The sequence below is a fragment of the Nesoenas mayeri genome (genome assembly GCF_963082525.1).
Source record: "Nesoenas mayeri genome assembly, chromosome: 15".
In the NCBI taxonomy this organism is placed as follows: domain Eukaryota; kingdom Metazoa; phylum Chordata; class Aves; order Columbiformes; family Columbidae; genus Nesoenas; species Nesoenas mayeri.
Window position 1 is genome coordinate 2682501 of NC_137559.1, and position 20854 is coordinate 2703354.

At 45.6% G+C, this 20854-nt stretch overlaps 1 protein-coding gene across 1 annotated transcript in view; it reads right to left on the minus strand.

Moving 5' to 3' along the window:
- Window positions 1-4801: 4801 nt before the first annotated feature.
- Window positions 4802-20854, minus strand: part of TTYH3 (tweety family member 3) — a gene marked incomplete at both ends in the record, with an annotated part of 72164 nt that continues 56111 nt past the window's right edge. The window contains 7 exons of the mRNA XM_080353822.1: window positions 4802-4873; window positions 13011-13086; window positions 14013-14189; window positions 16232-16368; window positions 17112-17204; window positions 17319-17411; window positions 18710-18765. Of these exons, the coding sequence (XP_080209948.1) occupies window positions 4802-4873; window positions 13011-13086; window positions 14013-14189; window positions 16232-16368; window positions 17112-17204; window positions 17319-17411; window positions 18710-18765 (704 nt within the window). The remainder of the gene's footprint in view (window positions 4874-13010; window positions 13087-14012; window positions 14190-16231; window positions 16369-17111; window positions 17205-17318; window positions 17412-18709; window positions 18766-20854) is intronic.

Here is a 20854-nt window from a genome sequence, read left to right on the forward strand (position 1 = left end):
TGGGTGGGCACCCAGGAGCTCCAGGCCACCAGTGACCTGTCCCTTCTCTCCCCTAGCTGGGCAACACATTCACCATCCCAGCTCAGCGGGAGATCCGAAAGCACAGACCACTGGCTATTCCTCTAGGAACTGCTACCAAAACACCCCACGCTTCTGCTGGGCCTCCTGGAATGACTGGGGAGGCCATCTATAGCATGCACACAAACCATTTATAGAAAATGAGAGTAGGCTGTGATGAAAGAAGCCACCCGGTTAAATGTACAGATTAAGTCTTGTTGGGTCTCTTCTCTCAAGGTATTAGGTCTAACTCCTTAGTATCTGCCTGGAGGGCTTTTCTCCTCCCACCCAAGAGATGTTCACTCGTTGAGTTGGAGAAGGCTTCGGCTTCTCCTTGGTCTCCAGGTAGGTAGTACTTCAAAGACACCTCCCCTCCCTAGCTAAAGGAAAACCCACCCACCTCATCTACTGGATCAGGTGGGGTGGCTGGAATCAACAAGCCAAGACACCTCTCTTTTCTTCAAAGGGCTCAGCAGGGTACTCCAGTTGCTGCTAGAAAGAAGGTGGGACCAGAAGCAATGGGTTTATCCACACAGGTACCTGTACCTTGCTCTTACGGGTATCCACCCACTCCTGTCTGCTGCCACCCTGCAGCACTCAAAGCTCTCATGAGCGATGGCTAAGCAGCCCCCCTGAGAAATGGTTTACTCTCAGAAAGGCCAAACTTTTCATGTATTTTCAGGGAACTGCTATGGAAATCCTAACTTAGGATCACTTAAAACCCCATGCACTGTGTCCCCCTCAAAGCACTCAAATGAGCATCCTTGCATCTTGGCTGAGATGACTGTACACGGAAAATTAACACCTATCAAATGGAGAAAACTTAAAAAGGACAGGAGGGAAAGGGAGCACTCCATCCTTCACATTTGGATACATGGATGCACGCTAAAAATCTTAGCTTGAACCCTTTTATCAGCACATAAAATGAAATCAGTTTAATAATACATACAGGATACAAACACTACAGTTATAATTCCCAAGACAGCACAAGAAATTCACAGCCAAGTCTCGATTCGATTTCCTTTACAATTACAATGCAGTCTTGAACACTGGACACGAGAGTCCAACATGCTATTTACATTTCACATTGTGGAGATGTTTGTGTGCTTGGAAGAGTTCTCAGTTCCAAAAGAAAGTGTCATTCACACATGATGATGCAGTGGAAATAAACCAAGCCAACCAGACAAGCCAATGACCACATTTGTGCTTCTGAAAAAGTAACATGAAGCGTCTTCACCGATGCAGTCACCTTCAACCAGACAAGCTGCCTTTCATCTGGAGGTGTCCAGAGGCCAACGCATCTCCCCTGAATTCTGGACCCTTTTGCTAGCAACCAGTAAGATGAGTAACGTTCCAATAAGGTCAGCTGGGACACACCAAGTGATATGGCCTTGGCATTTTGTCACATTAAAAACAGAGACACACAGTGGAAGAGAGAGAGAAGTCTCTACAGCTTTACCTCCTACAGCTTGAAGAGTTTGGACTCCCTCAACCATGAATGTCATCTAGAACAGATGAGTCTTCGCCAGATAGCACCTGCTGTTCACCCGAGAGGGAGGCACAGAGTCTGGGAGATCTTGGCTTTGCAAAGTCCACTCCTCAGACAAAAATGTGACCATATGGATGAGACTGATTATGTCGCAGCCATAAGAATAGGCAAAGGCCATCTGTTCTTCGGCAGATCCATTCAGACCAGCCTGCAGAAATGCCACACTGTTGCTCAAGCTTCCAGTAAAATAAAATTAAAAAACCCCCAAAAGTAATAATAAACCAAAAGAAACCCATTTGTCTGTGTTTCCTATCCAGCGCTCTGCACAGCATGCAGTGGGGCAGCAGAGTTCCAGGATGCTTTACAAAAGTGCAATATCCATGTCAAGTAAAGGAAGTGCTGGCTGGACAAAGGTACACAGCTCACACTGCAGTCACGTTATGCTGGCCTCCAGAGAGCAAAATGTTATCTCCGTAACATTCTTTCCAGTTATAGTTTGAAGTCACAGAGCACATATCTCCACATCTGTGCCTTGCTGCAAGCCCCAAGTATTCCCAGAAGTTGTTCTGGGTGTTATGCGTGGCTACGTCAAACCTTGGAAGGAAGCCGGTCAAAGCAGCCGCTCCACCAGATGCTGCAAACAAAAAGGCAAAGACTCGCTCCCTCGTTATCCCCGCTGGCACAGACAACACCACCGCGACAATGCAGATCTGACCCAAAGTGCAGTCACACACATGCTCAGGATGCATTCTGTATACAGAATAGTCAATATACAGAAGAACTTGTCTCCACAAGGTTCCCCACACCCTTCAGCCTTCAAAACACTTGCCTTCATTGAGTAGGACCAGGCCACAGATTTTAGGGCAGCTCCCCTGAAATTGGTAGTCTACGTAGCATTCTAAGCACATCCTTGCAAGGAGAGATGACGACAGAACAACTCAGTCTTAATAAGGATTATATGGCTCTTGCTTCTTCAAAGCGAGGGGAAGGTTCAGTTGCCCCCAGATATCTGTTGCATGCCCTGCAAGCTGATCATGCCCCATGCTTGCACACTCGGGTCTCCTGATAGACTTCAAGACAGGGTGGAAAACCTGGTGCCCTTGAGCCACAATGTCCCTCCATACCACCTGTGACTACGATTCCCTGCCCTTGTTATTTGATAATGCAGAGGTATGTTTTAGTGTGAAGCCCAGACATGTTTGAAAGGGCGTACTCAGACCTGAGCAAGAAAATCCTGCTTCCAGAGATTTACGGTGAAGTTGTGAAGTGTGAAGTTGTCTCCAAAACCTTCTCTTCCCATTTGCATGGTGGCGCCTCCTCCCTGTCTCCCTCACTCCTTTGAACGGAAAGAGCTGGCCTACAGGTTTCACAGTCCATTAGTGGTTTGTATCTTAAGAGGAGTCTCAGAGCTTGCTCTTCCACAGAGCTGGTACGATTTTTACAGCACATACCATCATCCTAGTTAGCTACCTGCTAGGAGCAATTCCAACCTCACTGCAAGAAGGCAACTGACTTGAGTAAAGGCAGATTGGTAGATTCTGTGCCCCGTACAGCAAACGTGGTTAAACAGACACCGAGTCTGAACATCACTGAGGTGAAGACTAACTGCCTCTGCCAATGGCTCAACTCCAGTTTGAGAGACGTTTCCCACTTTGTTTCTTCAGCCGGTTATTTAATATAATGCTCAGCAGCTACACTAAGATGCCCCTGCTCAGAGGTAAAAAAGACAAAAAGGAATATCATAGTTACCCTATTGAAAGGGCAGTACTCGACAGCACCTCGCAGGAGACCGTCTCCTCTTCCAGTGGGAAGCCATCAGTGCCCTCAGAGCACGGCTCTTCAGTGGAAAGTACAGCACCAATGGAGGATGTTGCCTTCTGCAGGCACCCAGCTGCCCCTTCGCAAGCCTTGTTCTGCCTCACGTCTAGAAAAAAGCCTTACGTGTGCCTTAATATGGTCAGATAGTGGTTAGCAATGTGCCTTGAGGAACAAAATGAAATAGAATAAAATTAAAACCGTGTTCTGACAGTCACAATATTATCCAGATGTCATTTGGGTTTCTGACTCCAGAACACAGGAAAAGATACACCGACGATCTTGTGAGCTATAGGACTGAGGCTCCAAAGAACTCCATTAATGTTAGTTAGTTCAGCAACCCTGTGCTGTAAATTATGATTTAAAAAAGTCCAGCAGGTCACTCCTGCAGGGAGAGCCTGTATATGCTATAAATCCATTGGTGCTTCCAGTCTCTCTCGCTTTCGCAAGCTGACTGTCCCATAAGATCTAGCATCAGAGAGCTGAAACTAGTGCAAAAATACCCCACGTAAAGTCTTACAAGTCTTTTTCTGGAAAAAATTTGGCACCAAGTGGGTTGCTGGCTCCTGTTTGATCTGTGTGTCGGCCTTGTAGAGGCAGCACCCAGAACGCCATCTGCAAGTACCTGGGCTTCCCTGGTGGAGCAGAGGTCAGTTCAGAGCCATGGACAGTGTACCTGACTGGTGCTGGGACCCCCTGCTCCTCCTCAAGGATTCACATGCTGGATAGAGTGGGAAACAAAAAGGCATTTTCTTAATGGATTTGTTTTTTAAAGTTAACCAGGATAGTGGAATGGTTTGCTCTAGAAGAGCCTCAGGCTCCCAAATTACAGTGGATATGCAGTGACACCATGAGGAAGGAGTCTCCCTCCTCCCTCACGTGGGGCACCAGACCAGAGGACTCCCCCCCCAAAATGCTGCATCGTGCACTGACTCAGCATTGTACACTAGTCACAGGCACCGAACCTCCGCTGCTTCAGCATTTGACACACCGCTGATCCCACTGCAGGAGATGATCTATCACCACCTTTCACTGAGTCCCTCTGGGGAACAGAAAGGGAAAAAAAGGGGCAGAAGAGATTCACCAACTTTTTCTGATAGGATACTCTAATAAGTCAACCCCCAGGCAGGTGGACCCAGTTTCTTGCCTGGGTGCTCTCGGTTGCTTGCCCACACATGCTTGCGCTCTCTCACACATCAGGTACAACAAGCTGAAGGCTTAAATTCAAAAGGGGCTTCCACTCCAGTGGGCAGGTACCAGGCTGGAGGGCGGTCTGGACTGGAGAAACAGAAGGAGCCGCACTGGATTTTGGGCAGAACTGCAGGATTGTTCTACGAGGACAGCACAGGGGCACAGCAGTTGGCACATTGTTTAGTCTGACTGCACGTGTGGGTTTTGTGTTTTGTTTGTTTGTTTGTTTTTTGCTTTTGCTCTTTCATTTTAATGCACACTGCCAGCATCTGGACGAGGTTGGTTGGTGGCGAGGTATTTGGCTCTCATGCTGGAGGTGTACTGGAGGAAGACAAGACAAAAGAAAACAGAACAAACAGAATAAGTCAGAATTACTAATGCAAACACCGAACCACAGATTACGACCACCTCCCAGCATAAAATGGTCTGTATTTACAGCATGTGTATCAAAGAGCTGCTGGCTCTGACAAAGAAAGCTTCACAAGTCACTGCACAGTCCAGTCTGAGTGACATACTGCCAGCCTGCTGCAAAGATGCTGGCCAGGTCACTGCAGATGGGCTAATGGCTTATCCAAGCTCTCTACACAGAAGTCATTGAGTCAAAACATGCCGTACTTCCCTTGGGAGAAGAGACGGAAATCAAAATGCTTCAGATATAAAAACCCACCTCACATCTTCATCCTCTCTTAGTCATGTTGTTGCTTTCAACCATGCCAGAAAAGGAGGTTGAAAAGAAAATGGGTGTCCACTGCATTTTCACATTGCGTTTTACAGCAATGAGGGCATCAGAAGACAGCATGCATCACAGATGGGCCGTTTGAAAGAAAAGTGTGGAAGAATGGATCTCTGAACAATCCACGCCCAAGAAAGAACAGACTCTGTCAGGTTGGAAACAGGCTGCCATTAAACCAGATGATATTAGCTATAGTTATCAGGTGGGCAATAACCCACTGCGGGTTGGGATCCAACCTGGGTACCACGCAGCAGTAGACAGGACTCCAGCTTGGGGTGAGAAGAGAAAGTCAGAAAGATGAGAGGTTGCTTTGGTTCGAGGGGGTTGGTTTTTCATATCTTCTTTTTTATTCTAAGCAAGGTAATCCAAAACAGCTCCCAGAAGCTACTGAGGTAACACATGCCATTCAGCTTCGAATAACAAGCTGAAAAGCATGTAAATAATAGTCGGCAGTAAGAACAAAAGACTTTGCGTCTTTATGCCAATGTGTTCAATGCCTTCATCATGACCACATTACTGCTTCTGGAATTCTGCTACTATGATACTAACAACCAACCAACAAGAACAGACATTTTTTCCCTCTTTTTATACCAGCTGGAGCTTGAATAATTCTGTAATACCCACATCTTAATTCCCAAGAGTGCTCGTCAGCATACTGACTTTTTATCACCTCTAAAACTGAACCACATAAAGCAGCCAGTTAAACTGGCAAAGAGATGACCAAAAGGCAGTTCCACACTAGGGGGTATGATTTATCTTGCCCACTGGGAAAGAACATTATGAGGCATCTTTAGGCTCTCAAAAGCTCAGCTATCCAAAGAGGTTTTCAGAGAATTAATAGTATTTTATCAGTTTCCCCTTCAAAGACTGACCCAGGCTGAACCTCTGCACAATAGAAGAGAGAAGCTGCTCCTTTGGCAGAGCTGACCCCATCAGCACAAGATGAAGACACCTGGGGCTTATTTGCACACTCATCTTTTAGTGTCTTCCATAATTGGAAAATTTTCTGCAGAACATGGATCTTAATATAAAACTCTGGCCCAAAAATGGCATCTATATTTAGAAGACAAAAGGTACATCTGTTCTTTCTCTTTTTAAAATGTATTTTTTTGCCAGTGAGAAGGAAAGAGGTAGAAAAATACCAAACTGGGCCAGTTTAAGGATTATATTCTATACAGTTTATTAAATGGGAATACTGCTTCAGAAATAAACTTTAGGGCATTATTAAAGCATATAGGACTAACCCAATGGGCTCAGAGAGGCTTAGAAGTCAAAGAACTTTCTCATAGAGTAAGTAGGGCACATTTCAGGTAGCGCAATGCTGAAACTACCTGCCAAGCAACGTGCCAAGAAGAGGGTCTTAGAAGGAAAAATGCATTTGATTGCTCGTTTTCCGTTTGTATTCTGTATGTGACGTGTAATAGGAAATGAGTATGAACAGAGAACGTTCAGGTACTAAGGTTTGGTAAGAAGTATATAGAAAAAAATCTCTGATCACGGAAGGTTATCATGCATCTTCCTGGACAAGTCATATAGGTTCAGCACACAACATGCAACATCAACATTCTTTAGAGCATTAAAATCCAGAAAGGCCACTTGATGAACTGCATTTCAAGGATGTACAAAGTACACCCATCATGGAGGGAGAAGTCAAAAAGAATTTACTTCTTCCTCCACCAAGAAAACACTCCACAGTTGATTAAATGTCATTAAAACAAAGTAATCAGGAACATGAGACTTGGACAGTCAAGTAAAGGGCATTTTACATTCAAACCTACCTGCAATCCAACATAAGGAACAAATCAAGACTCAGAGTAGTCAGAGTTAGGGCTGATGTTCTCTCCTTAACTCAGAATTTTTGCGCCTTTGTACCTTTTCCCATTATAGCTTGAACCAGCTACTCCTGTTAAAGCATGTTGTTAATGACCATGATAACTATGATTGAAACCTGAAGTAGAGGGCTAACACTTCACTGTGCACCTCTCATAACCAGCACAGCTCTATCAGCATGAGCTGGGTCTTCAGTCACTGCAGTAGCCTCCATGTACGACCACTTTGCTCCACATGCTGTTGATCATAGTCCCTCATCCAAATCCTCAGCGCATCCTCTGCTGGGAAGCAGGGGAAAGATGCTGTGGAATACACAGATCCAATATCTGGACAGGCGAGCAGATGTAGATGTATCAGCAGACACTTGCCAGCCACATGGATATGAAACCAAACTATATTTTCCATAGTTAAATTAACTAAGTCTTTACCTCCTTTGAAAAGTACTTCTAAAGGCTTAAAGCCTGAGCACAATTCGGAGCTGAGGAGGTCTTGGACTCTACTTGGAGGTAACTGGGATAGAGAGCCTGACGCAGCTATGAGGCATACAGTTGCATTTAGTTTCCTTAAAAGAGGAGCTTTCATAGAAGGTTAAAGAACACGCACAATGCAGTGATTCTTCCCGTACTCTCACTGGAAGTACCCACGAGCCCATACACCCTTCATCTACCCTTTCAAAACCAGCATAGAGGACAAGTTTCAACCCATACCTCCACCACACCGTCAGCTACCCTAAAAAGAGTACCTAAAAGGTCTCTTTGGTCATTTCTCCTGGCGGCTTGTGCTGTTCAGCACAGCACACCGCCCAGTCACTTATCGGTCAGCTGGGACAAACACAGCAGATTGCACACAAGTTTATTTTTTATTCCTCCAAAGGACAAAAAAGCCCCTTTCCTCACATTCAGCGTTGTTGAGGGTATAAATTTCCATAGGTATGATTTGCCAGCACATACTAGTTAGGTGCTTAACATGTATAGCCTGAGTACAAAGGAATCATTACTTGCAAAAAAACCCCAACAAAATAAAACCCACCCAACTAATGGGAATAATCAGTTAATTTTAGAGATGATAAATTCTACCAAGCCCTGTGCAGATCATGAGTACTTCACAGCTAACTGAGCTATGCTGTAAGATCACTTTCTATATGAAAACATGACTCCAAGTATAAACTATTTACTATTTGTGGTTAGAAAACCCACATGTATCTCTGTTCAGCTACCCTGACTTTGATTTCCTGCCAGAGCTATTCAGGTAATCCAATAGAGACCAAAGCTTCTGGATTGAAGTTCTTAAAGGCTGATCCTCCTCTCAAATAGCTGAGCTGGAGCACAGTAAACACCCAAGGTTTGGTATCATTACGTACGGGAGGTGCAAGATGCAGGGAAACAGCCAGTTCCAGCCAGTGGGTTATGAATTCAAAGGGACTTAAGTTTTCAAAGTCAAAAGAACAGAGCTTCTGTTTGTTTTGAAAGTCTTGGAAAGAACGCAATGCCTTTTTCTTAGCCCTGCAGACAGCCACATTAAGCTCTGGGTGTGACCTTAGGTAAACAGGAGACAGTGCAGACTGAGATCAGGTCGTGTTTCAGCCCAGAGGAGGTTTCAAGTCCAGAGAAGACACTAGAATTCCACCCCCTGCTACAAGCAGTATTTTATTTCATGGAACAGACCATTTTATTTCATGGAACGGACCCATCTAACATCACTACAATGCTACCTGCAGGAACCAAAAAAGCAGAAAACCAATGATAAGCTGACACCCGGGAGCAGTCTTTGCAAGATTTCAGAAAGCTGTGACCCTCTCAAGGGTGTTAGCACCATGCTTCAAGACAAGTTTGCATTCATGCACCACGGCAGAGGGCACCGAGACACCCGATGCAGACGGCACCTTCCCAGCACGTCACAAGGCAGGCAGACAAACGGCAAGAGGCAGCAAGAGTGCAGACCAAGCAGCAACATGACAGAAAGGAATCCAGTGCGAGGCTGACAAGAGTCCCAACAGGAATGGCACGAAAAAAGGAACAGCAGCTTCATGGCCATGTATTTCTGGGAACAGAATGTCAGATACGGGTCATTGATTGCATGAGCCAAAAGCAACGGACCCTCTGTTCCAACTGGACCCAACGCCTTCCAGTCACTGAACGACTGCAGTTCCCTTGAGGGAGCACTGTCCTTCACACCAGGCAGCTCTAATTATACCACCCTATATTCAACCAAGCTAAAAACTACAAGTCGTAATGCAGACAACCTACTCTTTCTGTAGGTACATGGCTTTGTCATGGACCACTGCAAAAGAAACACTGGAAATGGTACTAGGAAGGCCCCGTTCACAGAGCCGGTGGGACGTGGATGGGATGATTTGGACACACACAGAACAAACAAAACAGTAAAAAGTTTGGAAACAGAATGAAATAGATCTTAGTGCTCATGTCTGTACCTTTAGAGAAGTATTCTTTAAACTTTCTCCCTTCTGACTTTAAGGATAGAAGGAGAAGCTGCACACAGATCTAACAGGCAATGAAGTGACTTTTCAGGACAGGCCACCATTACCAGTCAGGATCTTTCAACAAATGAAAAATCGTGCTGAGGAGCTTAATGCATGTGGCAGGGAAGTAGTTTTGGGCACATGCTGTTATGACCAATCGAGATAAACACAACAGCAGCAAGTCTCAAGGGAAGCCAAAAAGCTGAATTAAGACAAGCAGTCCCGACTGAAAAGCTGCTAGATTAGTTCTCTTTACTTCTAGAAAAGGGCTTCTTGTGATGGGAGAACTTCCATTCTGCATTTGAAGTTCAAGGTTAGTTCTACACCCAAGCATCACTCAGTACTAAGCGTTTGAGCTGTTCTCAAGGGTGGACTCTGAGTTGAAGCTGCTGGGACTTCGCTTTTGTGAGGCGTGAGAGCCTAAAACCCTCGCAACGTGCACCAGAAGCCTTTACAAGGTTGATACTGCTCCTTGAGTCTGCACCAGAGCAAAACCTGATTTTAATTTAAACCCTTGGCAGGAGGGAATGGGGTGGGAGGTGCCGAGGGAAGGAATGCGAAGAAATAAAAGGCACTGGCCTGGGATAAACAGTGCAGGGATGAAGGGAGTGGTTGGGAGTGGAGAAGGGGTTGAGCAAGAAGGACCTTTTTTCCAGTACCTGTTCCATTTGCGGGCGCTGTTACCAGTATGTCCGTGCACTGTCCGAGGGCTTAAGCTGCCAGCTCATATGGCTGCTACTGTCCATGGCAGCCAAATACAACTGTGATGACGCAAGAAAGAGAGAGAAAAAGAGAGTGCAGCCTCAACGTGCATGAAAAACACAGTGCAAGCAAGTGAAACGCTGTGGTGTGTGTCAGTGACAAGGTGGGCTCTACAACCCTATGGGAATAGTCCTGTGGCAAGAAGGAGAAAACAGAAGGAATGAGAGAAGGGAAAAAACAAACAAACAAACAAACAAAAAGCCAGGAAAAGTAACGGACAAACAATGCAGCAGGATCGTCACATCTTAGTTTACACCATCTGTTCACAGAAAGCTAAATGGAATATATCAGCTCTGTCCACCCACTGGACGTAACCTACTTGGTTTCACCCTTTCCTCCCTCCCCAAAAAGAGGCAGGGACATGTGCATTGGTATTGCCTTTTCATCTTTTTCCACCCACAGATTATTTGCTATGAAGTTACAACATCTTTTGCCTCAGTATAGTCTCAGTCACCTGCTACGGAGAGCTGCAAATGCAAAAAATCCCAGAAAAGCCTCCTTCCCCTCTGCCTGCCAATTGGAGAGGAGACAGTATTTATCTTCTCTCCACTACCCATCTACTGTGTCCCTCCAGAAAACACACTTGTGCTATAGCCTGGTCCTTGCCTCATCTAGGGAGAAGCTCCCCATGTCTATAGGTGCAGCGCCACACTCTCCTCCTTCCCCAGATCCTGCACTTCCCTATAGGCCATCCTGATGGCTGCCAAGTCAAGTTACTCTGAAAACAAAACAAAACAAAATCCCTCATCTTCATCTACACTCAGAAACCAGCCTAAGGCACCAGGACTCAGATTACCCCATCAGGGTATTAACGCGGACAGCCACTGAAGAACCCAGGAACTTCTTGCATAACTAGAGCCCCTGCAGAAAGGAATGTGCTTTCTCTGAAGCAGAAGAGCTGGAGGGGAAGGGGAAGCAGGACCTTGGCCTACAGACACTGAAGGAACATGTGCCCTGGCAGCAGCAGAGGGACAGCATCCTTCCTACAACAGGGAACGCCAGTGGGAAAGCATCTGCTGCACTGTTGTGTGCACAGCACATCAGCTCCTCTTCTGAGGACCATCTTCTTGCTGAGAGCAGATAACGTTACCAGAGCTTGCAAGAGTGCCACCAGGAATCACGAAAACACCCTTTGTGAAGCCTGAAAGACGTCTGGCCAAGTAAACTTTCCGCTTTCTCTACAGCAAGATGAACTGGTCCTTTTGATGTGAAAACACAGAATCATAGAACACCATAGAATCACTTTGGTTGGAAGAGACCAGCCACCACCTAACTAAACCATGTCCCTAAACGGTTTGAGGCAGTAAATGGGTTTTGTACACCTTTAACCTTGGTCCCAGCGAGGCAGCACTTCCCTTCAGAAGGAATGAGGGGTGAAGTGCCTCACATCTCCCGTTCCCTTTAGAAAGGAGTCTCCTGCAACTTTTGTTTTGTTTTTGCTTTGATTCCTTTCTTTTCTTGCTTTGTAGGAACTGTTTTTAATGGAGGATACACAGTGATCGAGTCACCTCTTACCACCTCCATGTTGTAGTTTGGTTCTGCTGGTCGGTAGGTTCGGTCCAATCCGTTTCCAACCAGGAACGGACCAGGCTGGGCAGCAATGTGCTGGCATTGGCCCCTGTTCCTCAAGTCACTGCCTTCCCCATCCAGGGCCTCACAACTATTGAACAAAGGCACCTGCTGGAAGGGTGGTGAACCTATGATCCCCAGCTCAGGAGCCCAGTGCCTTATCCATTAGGCCACTGGGGCTCCAGTGACTGTGCTGTCCTCTCTTCCACCACAACTCCTAATCCTTCATCCTCCCCTTCCCGTGAATTTGAACCACACGTCAGAGTGTATTTTCTTTATACTTATTCCTAAAGACTGGTTGATTATTAAGCATGCTACTACTCATCCTCTGCAATCACACCACCAAGTCAGTGAGCACTGCGATGTCACGTTCTCCAAGTTCTGGTGTAAGTCAGGCTTACAGGATCCAGTGAAGGAGGGCAAGATTCATCTAGTCCTTACACAGACATGAAGGCAAGTCCGTGTTTTGTCCAGCATACAGAAATGGCTATCGGGCCACTCCAAATAACAAAACCTTCCATGAAAGTTTTTTTTCTTCCTCCATAGGAAATTAAATACAAAAATAGATTCTAAAGAAAGTAAAACAGTTGTGAAAGAAAGATTAAACAAAAAAATCTCAACAAAAAAAAGGATACAGGTTTCATCCTACCATCTCTTTAGGGCAAATTAAGGAGAGAGGTTCAGCAATAACTCTGAAATTACTGTTTTAACAAGTTTCTTTTTAAACTTGAGGAACCAATGCCACAGATAGCAAGAACACTGCATGCAAGTGAATCATCCTGCTGAAGTCACCCACCAAGATACTCATGCACTTCAGTGGTGGCAGGACTGGGCCCATAGCATTGCAAGTGTTAATAGGTGGAGTTTTATTCTTTTTATGTGCAACGTCCAAAGTAGAATAGCTAGAATAGCAAGGTTTCACCCTCCATGGGAGGTGAGACAGTTTGTCTATTCAAATTGCTGCCATTTATGGGCCAGATCCTGCACTTGGTTGCACAATCAGCTCTCTTGAGAATATACAGGAGTGGTAAACGTGTATTCCCCAAAGTTGCTGAAGCAGAGAGGAGCAGTAAAGAGAGACTTACTGAGGGAGGTGGGGACTCCCGGCCAATGAGCGGGGTATTCTCGCAACGGGGGTTCTGGAAATTTGCATTCTGGCTCCTAGGAAAGGAAGACACACATGATAACAGGGGGTACGTGCCATGCTTCTCTCAGGAAGGTCTCCGATGGTGACATGGGATGGAGCATACGCACCCCCAAAACTACTGTGTCAGGTCAGTCTCCCTCAAAACTTTTCCTACAGGCCAGGTGGATCCCTTTTTTTCAGACAGGGGCACAAAACTAGCATTATTTTCCTCAGATTAAGCTCTATCTTTACACTCAGAAGGGCCCACACTGAATCACGTCAAGTGATTTAAAAATAGGTCCATGCGAAAATCTGCCTCCCTACAGCATCAGAACTGCCAAGCTGCAGGAACAGAGATAAAATGAGGACAAAGTCTAAGGGGAAGAACAAAATTATGTGCCAGCCTAAAAAAGATGGGCCCTGAAGGCAGCACAAGTGTGCTCAGGTTTAGGCACTTCTGGACAAAGCTCTGAAGATCCCACCTGGACTAGGTAGCTCTGGACTGCAACCGATGTCAGAGCCGACTGCAATTTTGTAGAAGGACAGAGTCTGCAGGCCTTGTCTTGGCTCTCGGTCTCTCAGGAGGCTTAAAAGCTTCTGGCAAGACTGCTCTGTCTGAAGAATTAAGTCTTCTGGTGATCAGAATCAACGTGTAATAAGGAGCCCAGACAATACTTTCCTACTTCTTTGCTCTAGACAGTTTTCTGAATCCTGCAGGGCAAAGCTGTTCACATTTTGGATTGTGCTAATACAACTCCTTCTACTGCAGCACTTTCAAGCTATTCCCTTCTCCCAGTAGATGCCAATCAGAACACCTGCCTTTTGACGCTTTGGACAAAATCTTTCATTGCTTCCTACTGCTTGGTTGAAAGTGCCAGCCTCGCAGCACTTGGTGACAACAGAAATCAGAGTGAAGCAACCTGGACAAGCCACAATACAGCCCTCTTGTCGGGATACTCACATGTACTCTGTGACGGGAGCATTGCTGACAGTGTGTGCTGCTGCTGGAATGCTGGTCTCACTGCCATAACTACTCCCACAGCTATAGAGGCTGGGCATGTGCACTCTGTAAAGATTATCGTGTGTTTGTCTGCTCCCTTGAGCAGCTGATTCTTCTTCCCCATCATCATCTGAGCTTCTGCAAGAAGGAGAAAAAGTTCCTCCTAGAACCCCTACAATTACCCCACATGTGGGGTTTGCAGGAAACCATGGTAATCCTAGGAACCTCCCAACCATCTTCCGCACCTCCACATTGATACCCGTTTGGGATGCCTCGGGTGGCAGTGTCAAACACAGCCTACGCCACAGTGACTCAGACCTCCCACAGACGCCATCTGGACTTTTACACTGCGTGATGCCCTACAGTCTCCCTGCGGTCTTCTTTCAGGGCTTGGCAGGCAGCACAGCTCTGCAACTGCCCAGTCACACCACCTAAGGATGGACACACATCCTGAAACACACAGCCCTTAAAACAAATTCAAAATAAATAAAAAAATATTTAAAAAAGAGAGAGGCAGTGGGGATGTGGTGCCATGCACCCCACAGAAAGCATCCTTCAAAACTGTAATCTGTGTCCTTCCATTTCTTGTAGCCACGACCAAAGTGCTTTTAAGGATAAGTCTCCATGGACTTCTCTAGACTCCTGTTCTGGTTACATAGGGTCTGCTTCAGCTTCTAACAACATTTCAGAAGTCTTTACAGAGACTAAGTTGCAACGTTCATGTCTGAAGGTTTTATTTTCTTAAAAATGCCAGAATTTTAAATCAATTTAATGCAGAACAGAGCCAATTTGCCAGATGGTTCCTTCCCCCCTTCCCATAGTATTCCCTTGTCTCTACACTACTATTTTCTCTCTCTAATTACGGGATGAAGCAGCAAGATTTGAAATCTATTTTAGCGACACTTGACAAAGCGAGCAAAGCGTTCTCCAGGAAACACTTTGTTGCTGGGGGAGACAGCATGGCCACCGCTGGGACATCCCCAACATCACCCACAGCTTCTGAACCACAAGGTGGCACTGAAGATTTATTCAGGGAACTGCAGCCTGCAGGGCCCCTTACAAGCAATGCAGTATGGCATTTTCCACCTCCGGGAGGAAGGCAGAGGGAAAAACGGTGCTCCAGGGAATGCAAGAGGGAATCCCGCAGTTCACAGCCGCAGCTTGAGCCGGGCTAGGCTGGGCAGGACAGGCAGGAGCCCACAGAGAAAGCAGCACAAGACATACCCCTGTGCCAACCTTTTTCCTGCACACAGGCAGACTGCCATTCTCCTCTTGGTAGCACCTTTGCATGTGGAAAAGGTAAGGAAATGAGCCATATTTTTAAAGTGCTATTCTGACGCATTTCCCAAGGTTTTCTCTGTGGGCACTGCAGGCCTGGAGGGCTCTGGCTTCCTGCTATTGTTTAGGATGTTCCATTTTACTTTGAACCTTGAGCCTGGGCTTAGACCATAAAAATCATGTTTCGGAACCACAGAAGAGAATTCGTTGCACAGTTTACTGCTCTTCTGCAAGAACGGAAAACTCAAAGCTATTTTAATAGCTGCATGTGGTGCAGCAGTCAGCCAGCGAAGCCCTGCCAAGGTTTGCTCAAGACTTATTGATCAACATGGTTATTACCATCGTTAATACTAGTTCCAGATAACTCCGCTGATAGATGATCACCACCACTTTGCAAGTATCTCATCTGCTGATGTTATTGCCGGCAAGACAGCTCCAGTTTGTAGCAGCTATGCTAGCCAGTCGCCCCAGTGTGAGCAAAGCCAAGAAAGGCAAGTGTGAATTGCTTCTTGTTCCAGTTCTGTTCCCCATACTAGAACAAATGCCTCAAAGCGATGCAAGAGAATAGGTACTTTACAGAGATGGCACGGAGTTCAAGCATTACTCCTCTCTACAGCTGTAATCATTCATCTCTGACTTGACTCATAATCCTACAGCATACTGAATACTCTGCACACATAGTATCCCAGTGCAATAAGGTTCAGATGTAAATATTAACCACAGCCAGAGTAAAAGCCAATTGGTTTTTTTTTTCTGTTGGACCTGCACTTATAAAGCCTCATCCCTCACACTCCTGGGATTATATGGGAAAGAGATCCATATGCTCATGGGCACAAATCCAATAGCCAGTCTTCCTTAGGAAAGAACTCTATAATGCTGCAGGATCTAAAACCTCTCTGTACCTCTTTTGCTGCCAAGTGTGTGGAACGCTGCACACAATGGAACTGAACATGAGGGCTGTGACAAAGGAGAAGAGAACCAGGTAGATGAGGCCTTCCACTCCATCGTAGCAAAAGCCCGTCAAAGCCTGGACGTAATCCTGGAGAGAGAAATGAGCAGAGGTTCCCAATCATTAGGGAGTTAACAAAGAGCTTCGATTCAAAAGCCTTTCCCTGGGATTACATGCTCTGAAACAACTTAAGGGATCGTAGTTTTTTTTTCCAGAGCATATTTCCATTTTAATTTCAGGGACCTCAAGTGTTTTTCATAACTGATCTAACCTTTCTTCCTCCTCACAAAGCCCAGCTTGGATTTAGACGTGGAAAGATTTTCAACCCCACACAATAAGAGTTTAAGAGGGGGGGAAAAAAAGCCAAGGCAATCTTATCCACCCAACTTAAGATACCACATTTTTCATTAAGCCTCTCAGCTCCTTCACTACGACCCACTGCACAAGAACACAAGCACGGATAACCTGTTTCTCTACCTTTGGACACGCAGCTAGTGCAACCGTTAGGCCAGACTATACTGCAGCTCTTAGGCATTCCATGAGAGAGGCAACAAGCTATGAACTACAGAAAAAACCCAGAAGGTCCCTGAAACCCTAGGACTGCAGTTCGTAGATATATAAAAGCATATTATCTAGTTTCCTATGCTGATCTTTAAACAGAAGGCTAACTTGATCCAAATTCCCATTCTCCTTTCTGCTGAAGTCAATCAGTAAAAGCTGCCGTAAACTGTTATGGCACAGCGGAGATTTAAGACTCCAAAATAATCAGTACACTACAGGCTCTACACTCCCTTTGTTCTCTCTTAGCTCAAGCCCAGTTACTGAGTACTCACCAAATGCAGGCTCCGACAGTCTACTAAAGCTGTCAGTTGCTGCAAGTTGATCTCTGTTGAATTTAAAACCTCCTGGATCCGAGTAAGATACTCCTGTAAGCAACAAGCTGGTGATTAGGGCAAGGAAACGGCTCAACAGGAGCTGATCCTGGGCTTTGTGCAAGGGATGTCAGAAGGCACAGAGAGAGCAAACTCGAGGAGAGTTACCTTGGAAGTGGGGTGCTCTCTGCTTGCTGACCTCATGAGTTCCGTAACATCATCCTGCATTTCCACCAAAGCCTTGTGACTTCCTGACAGCTTCTGCTCAACACAAAACATGTGGTGTTTCAGCAATTCAGGTTATAGGCACCAACAGAACTCCTGGGAAATAAGACTTAAATCCTGTTCCCAAATATTGAAGCATTATCTTTATGAATGGTACAAGTTAAGGATGTCTAAACTGACATGGGGGCAAGCTGCGATAGGGTTAAGTTTGACTTTTATCAACCTGGAAGAAGAACAGACAGAAAGAAGGAGGGAAGGGAAGAATCAAAAGAAAGAAAGAAAAAAAAGAAATTAAAGAAAAAGAACCACACGACATACACATACACACAAAAACCATACACACAGCTGGGGCCGGCTCCAGGACAGAGGGGAAGGAGAAAGAAAAGACATAACGCACTCATGATCTCACCGCAGAGCACAGCTGGATTTTGCTACTAAACCAGATGGCTGAGAAAGACAACGTTAACACTAGAAGTTGTTTGTGTTAGGGTGCAGTCTTCACATCCCATTAGAGCATCCCCGGGAATTTCACATGCAATAGCTTGTTGGAGAGTAGACTGAGCAACCAGAAATGCAACAGATGGCAACGGTGCATCATACCACAGCCTGAAGGGTTCTTACCACACCCTTTAGAACAGAGGAAGACAAGACCCAAAAAATCCTAAATATAAATGGTGAAGCAGCTGGTGTCTGCCAAATGGTAGGTGGTGTGGGTTCATTCTGGCCTCTGATACATAAGACACAGTTTGAGATGGGCCCAGGTGCTGTTCCTCAGCCCCCACACAGAAGAATAATGAGTCACATTTATACTTCAGGATACAAACCCTTCAACATCCAAGGGATTTGGGAGGCATATGTGAGAATAACTCCCTCACCCACAGAAGTGGCTGCATTTTGGGAGGATGGTGTTGCCACTGCTTAACCTAAAGAACCTGCGAGAAGAGATTTAAAGCAGGACGTAAGTAGTTTCTCACCCTGGCATTAATTGTGGGTGCTCCGTCTCCAAGTTGCTGCTCTTAGAAGAGTGCCACATAAACAGAGGTACCGCAAACAAAGCCATGGTCCTCACCACATCACACACGGGCTGCTCTAAGAGGGCATCCTGGACCTGAAGCTATCTAGGTTGTGATGAAGTTGGAAAAAGCTGCTCACTAATCACAGTGCCACCTCTTGGCACAGCTGGAAAGTAGCTACCAAAGCTTTACCAACAGGTGGAGTGCTCCCTATGGCTAAACACCTTGCAATGTGCTGCATGCTGGCATCAAAAGGCTTTCACGATACCCTGCAGGATGCTGAAAAGGGGTGAAGGGAGCCAGGAGGATGCTTGCACTCACCTGCTGGAAAGGGTTGGGGTACCCAGCACTACAGGTCATGTAATAGCGGAGGGTATCTACAAAGGCAAAAGACAAGAAAGTCAGGCTAGACACTTTGTTCCAGCTTTGCAGTATTTTAGGACTGCCACAAGGGAGGTGTTAAGTTCAGAAAGCAATACACAAAATGAAAATGCAATATAAATGGAATCACTTCCCTCTCTCCGGGTAGGATTACAGTGCACGGATGGCAGTAGAGAAAGGGATGTAATCTGCCTTTGGGGAGAAAAGACAGATTTGGTTGTTTTGGTGGAGTTCTTTTCTGGCCATTTGTTTTGTTGAACAGTGAAAGGCATGGAGCTGCCTCACTTCATTATATACTTAGGTGAACTATCAAAAAAGTTTTATTCAGAAGTCAAGCACTACCCACAGTATAACCATAAGACCTTAGCCTACAGGTCATCCAACCGCATGTTACATTTCTGCAGCTTCCAAGTGTCAGAATACCATTCTACGGTCGCTGGAAGCAACCAGAGGTAGAGACTGCTGCCCAGGGCACACAGCAAGAGACAGCTCAGCTTTCAGCCAATTCAGTTCACCAGCCACAAAACATTAGCACAGGAGAGGTGATATAAATAGTGGTGATATAAATACAAGCTGCTATCAAAAATACCTGTGCAAGCACACCATTGGGTCAAAGACATGGCAAATAAATAGCCCTGTGCTACTGCGATGTATGGCTAAGTGTACAAGTTCACGTGTTTAATTAAAAAGACCTCTTCTTCTATCACATTCAGGGAGAGACTGGTTTTAGGCAGTGTTCTGTAGCAGAACATAAGACAGGCCTCTTCCTTCAGGAAAATCATAACTTTCAGTAATATTCTATAAAAACGGTATCACTTTGAAAGCAAGTGAGGAAATAGATGGAAAACAAGTTCTTCTGACGTGTTCTAGGGATGAACAAGTAAATAGTCTGTTTTCTGATGGATGTCACTTGCACACAATTAGATTTTAATTAGATGCTTTAATTAGACTTTAACTAAAAGAGTGTATGCCATTTGTTTTACATCCTTCTTTTGACTTACGCAAAAAAACACGTTCTTTTTGGTATTGAGCCAATACTGCAGACTTCATCATGAAAGCAAGCTCTTACCATGCATGAGGATACCAGCAACACATTATCTGTTAAATGGATCTCAGATCATTCATTGGTAACATCCCAAAAGTTAGTCTTAATACTGAGTAGCCACATGAGTAATCACAGTACAGTGAAGATATAAACTTCTAGATAAGACTGCTAAAGTGTTCTGCTAGCAGCAGCAACATTTCCAGACTTGAAGACACAGTTTTATTTCTCCTTATTCCAATGTGTATGAAACCAGCCCGGTGGCCTCATGAGCCCACTATAATACCGCACCAACTGCCACCATGCATAAGTTGTTATACAAATATCAGGTTTTCCCCTGCCATTCTCAATAATGTTATTGAGGGAGGAAGCTCTGAAAGACTTGATCATCCCAATACCTTTGGATTCCTTCTCAAACATTTACTGTTCTTCTTCAGATGAATGGGAGCACGTCAGCTCAGCAAAGTCAAGGGTGAAGCTGGGTTGCTAAAGATGACAAAAGCCCCAAAACACACATACACTCTGCATTTCCCTCCCCACCGGCATCCTTTTCATCTTCCGTCTGTAACGCATATTCCATCCCGCCAAGCTATTCTAATCGCTCCCAGCTCCAAAAGCAGTAAAAGGCAGAACCACAAGTGAGCAGAGCTGTGAAGGAAGCAGACCTGACTGTATCCTGACTCTGCCGCGATTCCCATAAATATTGGATGCACCTTTCGGCAAAGGCAACACGCTGGAGACCAAGTGGTACAACACAGACTGTCAGCTCCTGCACAACGGCAATGCAGCCTGACAGCTGCTATTTATAATTCATCAGCCTACTTTGGGGTAGCTTCTGCCAGCTGCTCCATCTCCCCCCCACCAACTCTTTCTTTGGGATGTCTTACACCCCCCCAGATGAGCCTCTAAACAGCAATTAGCAAAATCTGAGCCGATAGGAGGGCAGCAAGAACGGCTTTCTGTGCCTTGCTTTGGGCAGAGCACACAAACGACTGTCCCCAGCTACTGAGCCAAAGAAAGAACTCATAGATCACACTCAATGG